The following is a 16767-nucleotide window of genomic DNA, read 5'->3' on the forward strand; positions in this document are numbered from 1 at the left end:
ATGCACACTGCTTGTTGTGGAAAGGCCATAATGAATTAATTAGCACATGGGTATTGTCTAGAACAGTGTACATTTAACCCAAAACAGGCTTATGGTGTCGACAGAGTTTAAAAATGTGCTTAGTTTGTTCTCCCCTTCGTCAGACTAATAAGGAATGAATCGACAATAAACGCCTCAGATGAGGCGGCTGTCAAAATCTGAAATTTCTTCGGGTTGGATCAAATTATTAGCGCCCTTGGAGCAACGCAAAGGCTCCATCTTGGATTAAGGGAACTATCTCAAGGCTGCACTTTTCAGATAACTGCACCTAAAGCGACCTTTCTCAGACGCACAATTACTGAGCCGTATGTTTTTCCTTTAATTTCATCAGGGGTTTAATTAGTATACAAATAAAACTTCCCTTATCTTCCTCTCCACCTAATTGGCCTGTCTTTACTTATGCCTGAAGTGTGTGAAAGCGGCCTGTAATTAGGGTGACCGTGTTCACCTTTCCCTCTCAAACGTACCATCGCCTGAAGGCCTCAAGGCCTAGGAACTGTACTCTGGATTATTGCTTTGCAATCACTCGGGCAGTCCCAGCGGCTTTCTCATGAGCAGGAGGGCTTTGGGTGCTGGAAGTTCCCACTGCATAGCGGGATCTTCATTCTCCTCCACACTAAATGTTTATTGATTATCTCACCACTTCAACAACTTAATATCAGGTGACAGTCTGGAGAGCTCTCCACGTAATTAGAGTTCAGCCCAGGGAGGAGGGGGAACAATTAGGAGCCTAGTTATTAAACTTGATTTATCCTTTTTCCTCCTGAACCATTTCCAGGGTATCGTGCCGTCCCGCTTCCGCGGGCCTCGCGCCATCTCGCTGCCCTAGTTCAGAAATTAGCGACTAACCAGCAACTTATCACTGCAGCCACTGCGCTGCCCGAGCGGCCATCTCCCATCATTCGCTCCTTGTAGAGCAGAAATACTGAGCCTCGCCACAGCCATCAAGGGGTCCACTTAGCACTTAGACCTTGGGAACCAAGCAAATAACCAGCTTGCACTGGCCATTCTTGAAGTATTATCAAGGGCTGTATGTATGGTCCCTTTTTTTTGAAAGCCAGGGTGAAAAACGAGAAAAAAGAAAAGAAAAAAGAAAAAAGAATTTGCATCTTCAAGTGTGGTTGTGCTATTGTTATAATTACTGATGTGGTTTATTTTGGAGACGGTTGTTAGACCATGCTCATGGATACAACATTATCGCGAGCTTTTACACTGGGAATACGGTGTCCAGTATGTTATAAATCTGAATTCACAGTATTTATGTTGTTGTACTTCAGCATAATGTTGGCTGACCAAGCTAAGACAACATTTCACACAGCCCGATACCAGTAACCAGTATTTACACACACGGTACCTTCTTAACTGACAAATTGACAGTTGATTTATCTAGGCATGGTTAGTCACAGTAATCAGGTCTATTCAGTAATGTACGTTGATGCTCCATGTATATGCTCATGCAATAATGATTTTGAGGAATATGACACTGCCTTGCTTGTCATAGCTCAAGTTCTTGCCAAGAGATGTGGTTTAAAGTGCTCGTGCATCAGCTAAAACCACTATAAGTCAACTGCTCCATTAGATTCAGAAAATGTACTTCATAGTGCTTCTTCCTCATTGGATCCAGCTGTTAGTGTAAGTCCACAGCAAGTGGATTCATGAAAGTTTGCTGTTACTTATCTTCAGGGGCAATAGGCGTGTCTAATGATTCTGTTCCATTTCCACACCTAAAAAGCAGCGGCCGATATTCCTAAAGTTTTATCTGTAGTCCACTGTTGTAGTATCACAAAATTCATATTTAAACTCTGCTAGTGTGTGTACATTAACACAAGTAGCCCACCTCAGCACAGAGGTAGAGAGCTAATTTAACCATCTTGCATATTTTATATTACAATTATGGCACACAGTACAATATGACCCATCTTAATTGATGGGTATTGTAAATGTACTGTAATAACAATAACAGTACTACAGTATTGTTATTAATTTGGTTTTATTTACCAAGTACTTTACTGTTGAATACTGTACAATCATAATCAAAATTTATGGTAATATATGTAACTGAAGTAGTTGTTAAGAAGTGTAATTTCAACCAGCAGTATTAGTTGATCAGATGGCACATAGCTAATGGTTCTGTTCTCTGATCGTCAGATGATTCTTGTTTGCTGAGCGCTCAGTGTGCAGGGGAGGCCAGATTCCATTCTTCTGTAAGCCAGCCACAGAGCAGCACCAGAAAGTCCATGTGTAATGTACTGTTGTGGGCTTAGTGTTGTTTTTTTTTTTTAATGTTGAGAAGGAACTTTCATTGGTGTAACAGTGGCTTTTCACTTGGATTTGTCCAGGGCTTAGAAGTCTAACAAAGCATGCAAGTCAGCATGTCCCCCAACAGGCACGCTTTCCTGAAAACTTCACAAAAATCAAAATCCATTTACAAAAAATGACATTGTTCTGGACACACAGAGGTGAACAGATCTTCAGCAACATGAATTATTATATAGTTTACACTCAGTTTTTTTCCCCCCACACACAAACCAGCCTCCATGGGGCTTTGCAGTTTGGTTCAATTCCCTTAGCTGTGTGAAAACATTAAAGCTGGCTGAAGTGTCAGGGATTCCGCATCAGTTTCAGAGAGGCTTCTTTACTTTGGATGTCAAGCATGAAATGACGCACACGCTCTTGGCTTCAGCCACACAGTGGCCCCTGTAATTCATTACAGCCTTTTTTTCAGAGCCCCTGTTGCAGTGCAGACATCCAGTGGCTTTAGGTCTTCTGATGGATGACTTAATGGATTAGCAAACCGACTGGGTTGTGAATGAAAACGCAGGCTTAGGGGGACACAGCTCAGCTATGTTCCCTTCCATACAATATTCATCACTGAACGGAATGGAAGTTCGTTGCAACAGTTCCGTGGCTAACTTTTACCGGCTGCTTGATGCGGCCTTGCCACAGTGTGAACCGAAAGCAGGAATTGGGGTTGACAGAAGCTTCTCTTTTCCTTAACCCCCTCCCCCCTTTCCCCCCCTTCCCTCCGCCCACTACCCCTCCACCAGAGTCTCTCGGAGGCGAAGATGGAGCTAAAGAGGAAAGATCAATCCCTGCGTCAGCTCGGCCGGCATCTCTCCCAGCTGCAGCAGGACAAGCGTCAGCTGGAGGAGAGCATCCGCCATGCAGAGAGCGCCCTCCGCATGGCAGCCAAGTGAGCGCGCGGCCCCGGGGAGCATGCCTCCAGCAGACACAAGATCAATTCTCACTCCCCACTCCTGGTAACAAGCAAAAGTTCAGCAAACCCAGGAGCTGTCTCGCCTTTGAAATATACGATCTGGTGCACACAGGCACGCACACACGCTTGCACATGTCACACACACGCGCGCTCTCTCTCTCTCTCTCTCTCTCTCTCGTATACACACACACATATACATACACACACACACACACAGTCGCACAGTTACGCATATATCCACACACATCACACATGCACACACACAGAGGTCGAATACACACTCATGTACACGCGGACACATAATGCATACTCATGTACCCACACTCATGTTCGCATATGCTGTCCCCAAAAAGTGTGATTTAGAACTGAGATACAAAAGATAATTTTGGGGTAATGTTGTCATGCTTGTGTGAATCTAACTAACTGAATAAAGAAAGGGTGTAGGATTGTGTGTTGTGTTTAGGAAATGTGGAAAGAAAACCTGAATTGTTAAATTCCTAAAATGTTGAACAAGAAAAGACATCAAGCTTTGGTGGTGGTATAAATGTTTTAGTGTCTACTATAATGTGTTTTAGCAGCCGTTTATGCTTTGTAGATCTATGACTTCCTAAGTGCCTAAGGAATATTAGATAAATATATCTGTGAAACAGGAGAGTATTTACAGGTTCAAATTCAGTACTAAATGTGTGAAATATATTTAAATATTGTTTTTGTACACTTTCTCAAACAAATCCAGAATGTTGTGGTTATCCTTCACTGAAGTGTTTCCCAATCCAGGTACTGTTTGACCCACTGGCTTTTGTTCCATCTGAACTGGATATTCATCAGATTTGTTTTAGATGTTAACTGAACACTAATATGAATTTGACATCATGGAACACATTTGGGCTTTTAATGCTTTGTTTCAGGTATGAATCATTGTGTTTATTCTAACAGAGGGGTAAAAGTACAAGTATTTCTGCTCATTTGAGCCCCTGGTACATTGACAGGTCAGTGTTGCCTAGAAAAAGTTGTTGAACCATAATTGAAGCATAATTGAGATGGATGCCTCAAAATTGTTCAACAAGCAGTTACACACTAAAATATGTTGAATGAGAAACTTTATTTTTATTATGGCTGACATCAAAGAGTATGGTAATTTTATAAACAAATTATTGCAGGACAAATGAGGAAATGCCAAATAAGTAATTCAATTGTCATCTCAATTAACCCCAATAAATTGCTCTGTCGCAACAAAACCTGTACACATGGCAGGTCCTCAGGACTAGGGTTGGGAAACACTTTTATTATTTTTTTTTTTTTGCAGTATTTATTTTTTAGAAAGTAAGGACAGGCCTATATGAAATGTCTTGAATTTTTTTTTTTTTTTTTTGTCAGGAGCAAGGATTCATTGGCAGGGTACATGAGGTCTGTTGAAGGCATTCTCAATGATGTAAGTACTGTAGTTTGAAACACTTTTGTCAACTTCTATTTCCAAACTCCCTCTGACTCGTGTATGTAGAGGCTATCTATGCTCTACACCACGTAATAACCTTTAAAACCGTTTTACTGTTTTAAGTGTCAGCCATCACCTTCTGAAAGAGCCCTGAAACATATTTCTTCATACGCGCTAGACCCAAAAATGGCGCTCTAGCGTGGACAACAGCTTTTCTTTTGAGAAAAACTCAAATGGAGTGGATGGCTGTCCCATCTTTGTATGCCTTTTGTTTAACCTTAAGTTTTTTTTTTTTTATTTTTTTGGAGAGTAGTTGATATTAAAAACCTATGGGAAAGGAAAACCAAACTTTCCTTAGCTGTCAGTACCAAACCACATTTTAAACGGGGGAAAGGGGAAGGACAGTGGAGTTGGCCAAGGGAACATGTGGCTATGATAGTGCTTGTGGTTTATATTGTTACTGGCAAAGACCACAGGAGAGAATTTAAAACACACATCTTGGGATGCTGATCCAGCCCCCCCCCCCTCCCCCCACAGATGCAAGTGTAATTGATAATTTACAAATCCAGAGTTCATTGTATCAATTATATGATTTCTTTCCTGTTTGTGATTACACTCTTCCAGGTCATGAGATTTTTATTATGTTTTACGCTATTCCGCTTGTTATACCGCCTTTTAACTCTGTAAACATTTGTGGAAAACCCGCACATTTTTCACCAGACTTCTTTGTGTATGTGTGTGCTTTGCCAGGCTGTAAACCACAAAGTATTTCTTCAAATCAAGTTTCACAGATACTAAGTGCATTTAGAGAGGCTCTTGGATAGTTGTACAAATATGAAATTCAGAAAGAGAACGATTTTCATTGTGGATCTGAACACTGATGCAGTAGTATCATAGTCTTTATCCTTGAAATGTTGCTAAGGGTCTTTCAAGTGGGTAGAAGACAGCGCAGAAATATATCAGGAACATATTATAACAGATTAATGCATTATGTATATTTAAATTATATATATTTAATGTCACAGATCCTGTTGTAAAAAAGTTACTCTTAAATATCGCCAAAATTTCAGTTACATTCACATTGAACTTTTGTAAGACAGAAAAAGATTATTGAAAAAAATCGACCCCTCTGATGCATTTTGTGTATGTGCGCGCGTGTGTGTGTGTATGCATGTGCGCGTGCTCATTAGGGCTGTCATTCAATGAAAAAATAATGATACTACGAAGTCACCACATTACTACTTTTGTGTGCATATAAAAATTGTTTACAGTTTATTTAAACTGTAAACTGGAAAATTTTCTCTTTGTCAGACCACAATGTGTCTTTCGCCATCTAATTTGAAACCATAACTGGAATGTAGACTTATGGATTTATTGATGGTGGACTGGCAATGTCACCTATCCTCTGAATTCCAAGTGTACGCTGTAGACAGTGAATGTTCACAGCGTAGCTATCTTACAGTTATCTGTGAAATAAATATTAACCAGTTAAATATGCAGTAACATTTAATCTTTAAGCAACAACATTTAACATTTGCTTAACATTTAAGCAACAATTGTGTTTTTTTTTTTGTTTTTTTTATGAAACCACTTGCCACTCAACAATGTCATTAACCACTCACCATGTTAAATGCAACACTGATAAGCTCATGTATTATTCCCTTCAGAGGTACCAGTTACAGCTGGCAGCTAAATTGTAAAATGGTGTACAGTACCGCTATACCAGCGCAGAGCACGTTATGCTCATGCTGTTCCAAGCATGTTATGATTAGGGTTAAATAGATTTTAAATGTGAATGTGTGCATGTTCAGCCCAAGCAAAAGGACATTCAGCTTGATGTCATTGTCAGCATTCCAGAATTTCAAACCATACTTCCTGTTATTGAGTAAATCATAAACTGTTTACATCAAGCAAAGCTGGAGTTGTTTAATGCTGCTCACCAATGCAGCCCAGTGTCCAAGAATAAAGTGGGATCTTACAGTATTGCTCAGGAGTGTCCAGACAACTTCTTAAAACCTTAGGAGATGAGTAGGAGTGACAGGTGGAGAGCTGGATCTGTTTAGCTGTGTACAGAGAGAGCCTGCAGATATTTGACATGTGAGGCCTTCACAATCACGACATGAGGAAGCTCAGAAACCAACAGGAGGGATCCCTCTGTATTTTGGAAAACTTATGCTGAAGTGAATGGATCCAGGATAGGAAATGGACATCATACCATATTAAGTTATATAAGCATTCCTGTGACATAGCATCACGTCATTGAAGAATCTTAACTGACTCAGACTCTTCTTCAGTCTGGCTTTGCTCAGGCAGATGTCATTCCTATAGTGTTGGTTCTTTTTAATGCTAATGTTTCAGACTCATGCACGGGCATGCACCATGTACGTTCCTATTAAATCCAATGATGTACGTATTAGACGTTTCTACGAATTGTGAGTGTTGGTTTCATATGCGCTTGATAGGATTAGAACAGCAACATGTTCAAGTGTGTGGATCAAATGCAGAGAAGCCGGAGCTCTGTTACCAGCGAGGGACAGTGTGCAGTACTGACCTTTTACATGATTTTCAATTAAAGGAGAAAAGAGAGAGGCGAGTGACTCCCTGAAGTGCGCCGAGCTCTGTCTGCTCTCCAGAACATCTGGCCACGGTTGCCAAGGTTCCCCCCGCGAGGTCGTGTGCTCGGGACAAGAAAGGTGCGAGCCGGCGGGGCCGTTCTGTCATTAGCTGGCCAGCTGTGCTGTCATCGCTGGCACGAGTCGGTGTCCCTGTGACCGCCCCCCTCCATCAGCTCCTGAGAGATGCTGAGACCTTGACGGCCCCGGAGTAAAGCCCCTTATAGATTATCCATGAAGGACACTTGTCTCGTCCTGTGCCCCCCTAACACTGCCTCACCCCAGTCTTGTCCACTCCTGGCAGAGATCAGGTTAGGCTTTTATGGGCCTTGTCAATCAAAAAAAGATCGTGCTCCCCAATTCCCACCCACCCCCCCACCCACCCCCCCCACACACACCCCCCCCACACACACACGCACGCACGCACGCACGCGCACACACACACACACACACACACACACACCTTTGTCTGCGTCTGTTCAAAGGAGCCGTTCAGTGCTGCAGGAAATGAAGCCTGCCAAGATGGAGCGGGACAGAACTGTAATGCCTGCTCAGAACCGATCTGCATGCATTTCTGACTTTCTTAGGTTGAAATTAACCTGTCATAGCTGTGTTAATCATTTCCTCCCATTTAATTTGAGAATTTTGGGGTCTTAGATTATCTAAGTCTTCTGCATGTTAAATCTTGTTTGCACAATTACGGTAATTGCTCTAATTGTTGATTTTGATTGCTTTACTAGAAGACAACCTGTTTTACAGCATGCCAGAATTAATATGTGCAAATCCAATGATCTGCAGTGACATTTACTAGCAACAGTGTAGTTGATGCTGCCTACACTGTGCTGCAGTGTAGTAAATGTGACACAATGTACAAATGTGACGTGAGAAGTTATCCCATTTTATTTTCTCTAACACGGCATAATAAATATTTCAGTTACCTTACAATTCAAGTTTAATTTGGCAGTCATTATCATATTAATATATGCACATCTACTCGTGAAAGAAAAACGGTTTTCCAAGCGTAAAGACTGACATTGGATAAGTGGAACACAAGGGTCCACGTGCTGCGTTTCTAATTCAGCTCTACTCTCCAAACTGACCCAGGGTGAGCTGACAGGAAGAGGCCGGCCCCCACAGCCCACACTGAGAGATTTGATTTTGGGGTTGGGGGAATTGGTGGCCCAGCAGGTCTGTTAACATTGATAGAAGTCTCTCACCTCTGGTGAGACGATTCGGCCTTATCCTCTGTCAGCCACTGCATGGTAATTCCTCCCGATAACCTTCCCTGAGCCGCGATGGGGGGGGGGGGGGGCGTGTGCCGGGAGACGGGCTCCGCGGGGCTGACTGGGGAGCCTGGTCGACAGGATCCGGTAGAACAATCTAGCCTTCAAGTGGGCCGTCAGCAGCACGCGTCTAACACTGACACGGCCGAAGCCACCACGCACAAACAGTGAGGGATTGTAATTACTCTCAGAGCAGCAGCCAGCGCTGGAGGCAGTCCTGAGGAACTAATAGAAACCCCTGATGATCAATTGCTAGACAGAGAATCAGGAACCTAGTTACTGATCCTAACAGCACTGGACATCTCCTGCCCATGTGATCTTTGCCATTATTTCATTTTTGTTAGGCATTACAAAAATAGACTTTGAAATTTGTAGCAAACAATAGAAATAATTGTTTTGACACTTTGATTGTTGTTTTTACATGAAAACGAATGGCCTAATAGCCAACATGATGAAAATAAGCCAGTAACAAATCTGATTATATGTACAAAGTTTCTTGTGGTGAATAATCTTTCCTTTACATATAATGGTACGCTAAATATGTCCAACACTGTAAACACAAATCAAAATATTTTATGCGTCGGTGCAGCAGTGTAGTGATTGCTGTTCCAAACATGAGAACGTAAGGCCAGAACCAAGAACACAGGTGAACCCAAACCCAAGTGCACAGAAACAGGAGTTGTTTTCAACTGATGTAGAATTTCTGTGAAATGGACAAATATGCCCTAAACATTCCAAGCCTAATTTCAAGAAAGTGTTGCAAACTAAGTGTTCCGCCATTGTTACTCTTTTTCTAGAGCATGTGGAGAAGGACCTCTGCAAAAGCAGTCTGTCCAGAGGGAGGGGTGTGCCTATCTAGCACACAGGCTTTTGCCGGATCATAGAATTTCACAGAATTTAAGTTTGTTAAAATGATAATTCTGTAAGCACTTGTAATTAATTTCTTCCTTTGTTTCTCTGTCTCAGACTGAACTGTCTTCTGCTTATTCACTTCCCCATGTTATTCTCCTGTGGTGCAAATGGACAGATCTTTGTTTTTATTTAGAGCTGGACCATTCTACTCTGTTATTTGGACTTGGAGAGGAATGCTCATTTTTGCCATTGCTCTTTGACAGCTGTCTTCATCCACAAAATGAATTTACAGAGCAAATTTTAATGACTGTACCAAAAAGTTGTCCTGATTTTTGTATTATTTTACGCTAATCCTGGAAAATGACTTTTCTTCATGCCTTGACTGAAAACTTGACTGAAAATGTCAGCTTTAGAGAAAGTACAAGAAGTGACTAACATGAATGTAAAAGCCGGTGGAAATTTGTGAAGTTTGTTTGATAATGAATTGAGTTTTGATGCAATAGCTTCTATATCTGTTTGAAAGAAAACTGTATCAATGCATTTAAATCTAAACTAAATTAGCTGTAATTTAGTGGCTGGTTCAGTCCAATCAACAAATCACAAGAAAAATATACTGAAACCTAAAAAAAGGATTGATAAGAATTCTGTGTTTGTATAATCTTTTTCATTTTTATAACTATATTGACCTCAGAATAGGAAACGGCCATCTAAAATGAATTACAAGAACATTACCTCAGAACATATTACTTCAGCAAGTCCTTGGAGTTTATTTTGATGGCAATTTAGTGCAGAAAGAAAACTGACTTGTTGTTGGTTTAATTAAGCTTGATAAAAATTGTGGTGTGGTGTGGTGTGTAAACAGAAAAAGTTGAGGAAGAAGGTGGTTTTAATTACTTCTGGAGTAAGTTGCACTGTTCTTTTTGAGCAATAATACCATATCTCATGTGTGTCATCTTATATTTGGCCTTTTGTCCCTGAAGAATACCGGGAGCTCTGCAGCCTTAGTGTCAGTTGTGCATTGTTATTCCCTGCCTTACCTACACGCTGTGTACATTGTTCTCTGGCGTTATTGGCAATGTGCTTTTGTACTCTGACACCACCAGCCTCCCTGGTGGCTTTTGTCACAGAAGAAAGAGAATTATCAATATCCCGGTTAAACTAGACTTTCAAAGCTGATCGCGCCTCATTCGGGGGCTTGAATTTAATGAATTTTCTTTGATTCTGCGCAAGTTTTTAAACATCAAACAATAAATCGGCCAGGGTGCAGTAAAATATTTAGATCTATTGACTGTGGTTCAAAAATGTAGAAGGCAAAACTCTGGTGGATTGATGTTGATACATTCTGAGCACTTTAATCCACATGAGTGTTTCTTTTTATCTGCCTGGGTTTTGCAAAAGGAGGGGAGAAGGGCCTGGAGAATATTCTTAGACATGTAGCAACTTTTTTTTTTTAATTACACCTTTGCTGCAATTTTTAAAGCCATCTTTTGAGATTTTTTTTCTTTCTGATTATATTGTACTGTCCAACCTGAAGCACTACATTCTCAAAGACTCCAAGTGAACTGTACCACAAGTTGCTCTGCAATTTGAAGATGACCTTGAAAAGTAATAAAAATTACATTATGGAGCAGTGTTCTATAGGTGTTTGTTGGTCATAGATATTGACTAAAATTCCCACTCACAGACCTACAAAGTCCACCCAAAAGAATAAAGAAGACTAAGGATACAAGATTAAAAGGACCCGCATACACATCAGGGCTGCTTGTTTTGTAAGGAAGATGACGGTATTACAGGGTTATCTTTGTTTCGTTGCTTTATGTTATACTAAAGCCCTCTTTTGCCTCTTTTTCTAGTAATAGTCATGCAGAATTGTTTGTATATTAAAACAAATTGGTTAACATACAAGCCTAGATTTATGAATCCACACTACAAGACCCGTGCCGCGAGGTTCAGAGAAAGAGAAATCCCTCCATCAGCTTAATGGTCAAAGTGAGGTGTAGCTTTCGATCCTAGCCTTTGCGGAGAAGTGCTCTGATTTACCGACGTGTTCCGCGGGGCTAAAGCAATAAATTAGACTGTGTACTGTATGCAAGCATGTTTGCTTGACTTGACAGACTAGCCATGACATTAAACATCTGTTGTGTGATTCATTCTGCTCTCAATACAATGTGACACTGAAGCACAGCTGCTACCGAGCCGGCAGTCTCAAACCCAGCTTTCATCACCGATGCCACAACGCAAGCACTTTGTGATGATACAATTATTTTCCCTTTCTAGTACAGTAATTTTAGCAAAATGACATCCCTGTTTTTTTTGCCATGCTGGGAAGGAGACTGACAGATGGGGAGCCTGGAGGAGAGTGCAGGATGGCAAACGCAATGAAACTCATTGCATAAGAGCATAGCGAGTCAACTCTTTAGTGTGGGGTGTGTCATTTCTTTGTATTTTACTGGCCCAACCTTTGTGCTTCCCTGTCTGGTTTATGCCGTAACAAGACTGCTAGTTAATGTTGCAGAAATCAGATGCTTCTCAGTAACTTTCACAGTTGGAGTTACAAATCTAAAAATTATTAAGAAAGTAAAACCTAAAATACTTAAGTTTGAAACATTGAAGCCGATACCACTGTAGAAGTTTTAGAAGAAAATAAAGTGGCCAGTTTTAGGTCAGAAAGTCCAGATTCAGATTGACTGATGATAGTTTGATTTAGTGATTTGACCCCTTAATATCCATAGTGCTTTCTCTTGAAATTGTGGCTGTATATTATATTGTGCTGTACATTTACTTGTGTCTTGTGATTTACGGTTTGAATTTACAATTTGAATACTCGCTGTTGTATACAGATATGCACTGAATATGCATCAGATATGCTGGATTCACTATGGACAGCAAACAGTTACTTTATTTACTTCTGTTTGAATATATACTTTCATGCATTTGTCTGTGCGGTGTACATTCGGTTTAGGTATGGTTTATACACTTGTGGGTTGTATAAACAGCATCCATTTTCTTAATGATGTAGCAAATCATAGAGAGAAAAGAGAAATGATGATATGTGTATTTCACACCAGTGTCCGCTGCGTACCATTTTGTATTAAAAACCAGTTGCACATGGTGTACTACTGCAGTGCATATTAAGTGGTGCAGGGTGACTACTTATTGAACAGGCCTTTCCCTTTGAACTGCCTTATTTCTTTAAACTGTGGTCTGGCCTTTCCTGGATTCTGCTCATATTCATTTACCCCACACTAGAATTTGGTAAGCAATAGATAATTCCTTTCCCTCCCACAACCTGCTGCTGATGTGCATCTTACCTTAACTCACAACTTAAATACTGGCATGGAGGGATATGCATTTTTTGTGAGCAAAAATATTTTTGTGGCTTTTCAGGATGGCAAGCATCCTCTTTTATGGCGAATGTGTTTAGTTATGTTATTTTTTTCACAGCAGTAGCAATCAACTCAAGTTTCCATTTAAAATGGCATGAAGGAATTCGGAAATGAAAAACAAGAGAAGAAGGTCCTGTTCCAAAGAGTTCTACCTGGGGAAAGCTATGAGAAAATTGGAGAAGTGGGAAGGTTACTGCCCCAGATGCGGATGTTAATTAGCCCAGTTTAGATGTGGGGACATCCGGTTTCGGGCCCTTTGCTTTCCAGATCTGCCCAGATGTTCCAGCGTTGGGCATTGCCTGAGCTGCTTTATTTGCAGAGGTAATGGCCAGTCATTATATCTGCAATTCATCCATCACACACAAAGGAACTGAGCATCCACTGTTACACACTAGCCAGGATTGCCAGCAGTCCCATCGGAAAATCACGTCATTTTAGATGCTGTGTCATAGGACCCGGGTGCTTCTTTCCCCTGCAGATGCAAGGACAAAATTAGCACTCTCTGGAAAAGTGGGGAGGAAAATATGGTGGCTTTGTACTGCTTGATCATTTACAAGTGTTTTGTGGGTATTGTAGGGTGTTCAGCTGCAGTATCCTGATATTGGGTCCAGTGCGCTGAATCGATAATTGCACAAGCATTCCTAATACGTATTCAAAAATATGGAAGTGTCTGAATATGTTTGGAGTATTGCGACATGTCATTATGCTTGGCTGTTCTGTGCTGATTGCTGCAGTCAAGTGTTGCTCTCCTCCAGAGCTTTTGCTTTGACTATTATTTTCCAATAGGTGGCGCTGTGATACTTGAATGCCTCTGCTGATTCCAGTGCTGCTTTATAAAGTATGATCACTGGAGTCCTGCAAAAGTCTTGCTTCTGATTGGGCTGTTGCAGTTATGCAGTAATGCTTTTGTTCTCCTGGCTAAAGTGTTCACTCTGCTTTGTTAAGTGGCAAACCATTAACTGTTTGCATTACACTTAAACTGGACCACAAAAAAAGCAGTTTTTTATTATTTGTCTTGAAAGTTGAAAGATGAAAATATAAACTAACAGCATAAAGAGTGGTAGCTGTTTTTACATTTTTACATTTTCATTTTGCATTCACACAAGTCTGACTGTGAAATTGTCTCTTACTAAAAAGTGGTGCCATTTTGGTTCGCCTGTAGATTGCTGATGAGAGTCATTCCTTTTCATTTATGGTAAATGATGGAACGATGCTGTTTACTCTTGAAATGCCTGTCATGGACTATATTCCTTCCCGTGAAATCTTCAGTGGCTTGATCTTGGATGTCTATTGTCATAACTTACATTAAACTGAAGACCGATCCATGCTGATTTAATCTTTTAAACATATCCAGGTTTGGGGGCGTGTTTTCACAAGTAATTGCTGTCTTTATGTAATTACAGCTGTTACTTGAAAACAAGAGATCATTGTAACAATGATTCCGAAATCATTTGTGACTGAACTTTTGTGTGAGCTTTGGACAAACCTGCTCTGTACACTTGGGCTGTGAATGAGGTCATTCAGTCCTTTTTTCATCTTTTCTTCCAATATCGACAGGATTATTTCTCAAACTCCAATAGAAAGAAAAAGATTCCCTTGTATATAATGCAGATCTGACAGTATCTCTCCCTCAAACCATTATTAGAATCCCCACTGAAAGCAATTAAAACGTAGCTCAAATCCATAGGATCTAATGGGTTAAATTCTGGGCTGTAGCGCTGCTCCCTGGCATAACTTTGTTTGTTTCATAACAAAGCTCAAGGTGGAGTTTTATTGACTCTTGTCAAGTTCTCAGTATGATGAAACTACATAGGAAAGTAAGGTAGCAAAAGGGAAATGCAGTGCAGGGGAGAGGGAAGATTAAGGCTCATATTCAGTCTGACTGTGCTTTGTCTCCTCTCTGGCATGCTTTGTTCTTAACTTTGAGTGACCAGTGTAAGCAAGGGTTTATCATAGTTAAACAGCGTTTCTAATTTGTTTCAGTAACCATCCAGCCCGTGATGTTATCTATGCATCAAAAAAGTACAAAAACAGGACAAAGCTTGTTGTGATCAGATGAAATCTGGACTGAATTATTTTTCAGAAGTCACCCTGCCCCCCTCCCATTTTTATTTCCTCTTAATGTCAGGTGAAGAAAGATACTTTCCCTCTTTAACATTCACTGCCTCTGCTCAGAATTAGAGATTTATTTGTGGAAAAAAAAATCAATTAGTCCTAAATTTATTCATGGATTTCAGGCGTAGCGATCAATGCGTGTCCACTCAGCAGGCTCAAAGGGACCCAGTTCATCCCAGTTAATGTGTTTGAAGGGGAATTACCATTGATGTTGTTTTCTCTTCCTTTAGGTCAAAGAGCGCATCTTGCTGTCACGGGCTGCTGCCACCAGGGAGGATTTCACCCTCCAGTTACCCAGAGTGCACCTGGACATGGCAGGTTCAGAGAGGCTGATGGGTGGGCCTGAGGTGGCGGCGTGTCAGGTTGGTGTATCAAAAAAAATCCCTCCTTTTTCCATGAGAAAAAATTATGAATTCACACGCTGGCAACAGGTGCTGCGTTCTTTTGCAATCTGTTAATGGGCTAGGATTACAGGAGCATCAAAGAGGCCAACAGGACATTACACCATCAATTTACAGGACATCTCCAGTGAAAAATGTCATCAAAAGCTCTAACGATCACTTCTGAACAGCTTAATATTCTGCAAGTAAATCAATTCAGACAAACCTGGCCATCTGCCTACATGGCTTACATAATGAATGAGGAAGGTAAATTTTTAACAAGTAATTTGAGAATAGACATACTATCAAGGGTGTGTTCGCAGATAAAATTTGCGTCTGTCTTCGGATTGTGAAGGTAGCAGCAAGGTGTGAATTTTTACCTCATATTTTTTCGTTAGTAGAAATGCAGCCGCCGCCTCACATGGATGTGGCCCTTGCAATATGTAGCAAAGCATGAGGCAGATCTATGGCGGTTACTACCGGTAGGAGGAGATGGCAGAGAAATTCCAAGCCCAGCATTTAAATAGAAAACCGGCTTTCAGAAACGCATTTTGTAGCTCATCACAATTTCCCCTCTGCCACAAGCTGCAGTTTGATGTTCGTGCATGCCCCAGAATTGAGAATGCAAGAGTGATCAGCTTTCCCTTGGACTTCTAGGTGCATATGTAAGCATACCCTGAAGACAGGTGCTTGAAACCTACCGTGACCTGCCTGTATCAATGATCAGAAACAGTGATTGATATTTAAGGTGGATTCAAATAGGAGTTTAAACCTTTCCATGAGCCTTGACATTCACCAAGAAAGACACAGAGAGCAGGCATCCCTCTAGGCATGCTATCTGCATGTTCCTTTTCCTCACTGGAGCACAGAAACAGGAGGTCAACCTAGCATATCAATCGCAGCTGTGCCCACTCCAGTTTCCATTCAGTGCCCATTCATTGATGCTGTGGCTGGATTATAACCTTTGATTTTATTTAGTTTCTGTCCCCTGGCAGAATTACAAAGCTCCAAATGGTTCTATGATGCCAGACATGTGCTTTAAAGGCATTACCTGCAGTGGTAGTGATCGTTGGACTTTAAGAACATGAACCCCTGACTTGCTGCATATACTGGTGGATGTACATTTCCAATAAATGTATATTCTTATCCTCATTTTCATAACAGTTACATTGTGAATGTTATGAATGAATATTGTAAGTGTTTCACACCCCCCTCAAATTAACTTAATGCAGTGCAATCGGAATTTTTGGGAGCTTCTTCTTGCACATTACCTCACAATCTTGCATTGAAGCAAGAACTTTAAAGAACAGTTTGTATCAGCTGTATAAAAGAGAAAGAAATACTCAAGAGAATGAGTAAGTGCCACTGAGAATAAAAATGCTTTGAAGGCATTATGTGAAAGTCTACATTATAATGGTTATTTAGCTGGTTGTTCTCAAACAGATATC

At 40.8% G+C, this 16767-nt stretch overlaps 1 protein-coding gene across 1 annotated transcript in view; it reads left to right on the plus strand.

The window, feature by feature from the left end:
- LOC118793634 (coiled-coil domain-containing protein 171-like) overlaps positions 1-16767 on the plus strand; it is a 73531-nt gene that overhangs the window by 39534 nt on the left and 17230 nt on the right. Inside the window, exons 21-23 of the mRNA XM_036551862.1 lie at positions 3087-3232; positions 4634-4688; positions 15170-15301. Of these exons, the coding sequence (XP_036407755.1) occupies positions 3087-3232; positions 4634-4688; positions 15170-15301 (333 nt within the window). The remainder of the gene's footprint in view (positions 1-3086; positions 3233-4633; positions 4689-15169; positions 15302-16767) is intronic.

The sequence above is a fragment of the Megalops cyprinoides genome, chromosome 18 (assembly GCF_013368585.1).
Source record: "Megalops cyprinoides isolate fMegCyp1 chromosome 18, fMegCyp1.pri, whole genome shotgun sequence".
Classification (NCBI taxonomy): Eukaryota; Metazoa; Chordata; class Actinopteri; order Elopiformes; family Megalopidae; genus Megalops; species Megalops cyprinoides.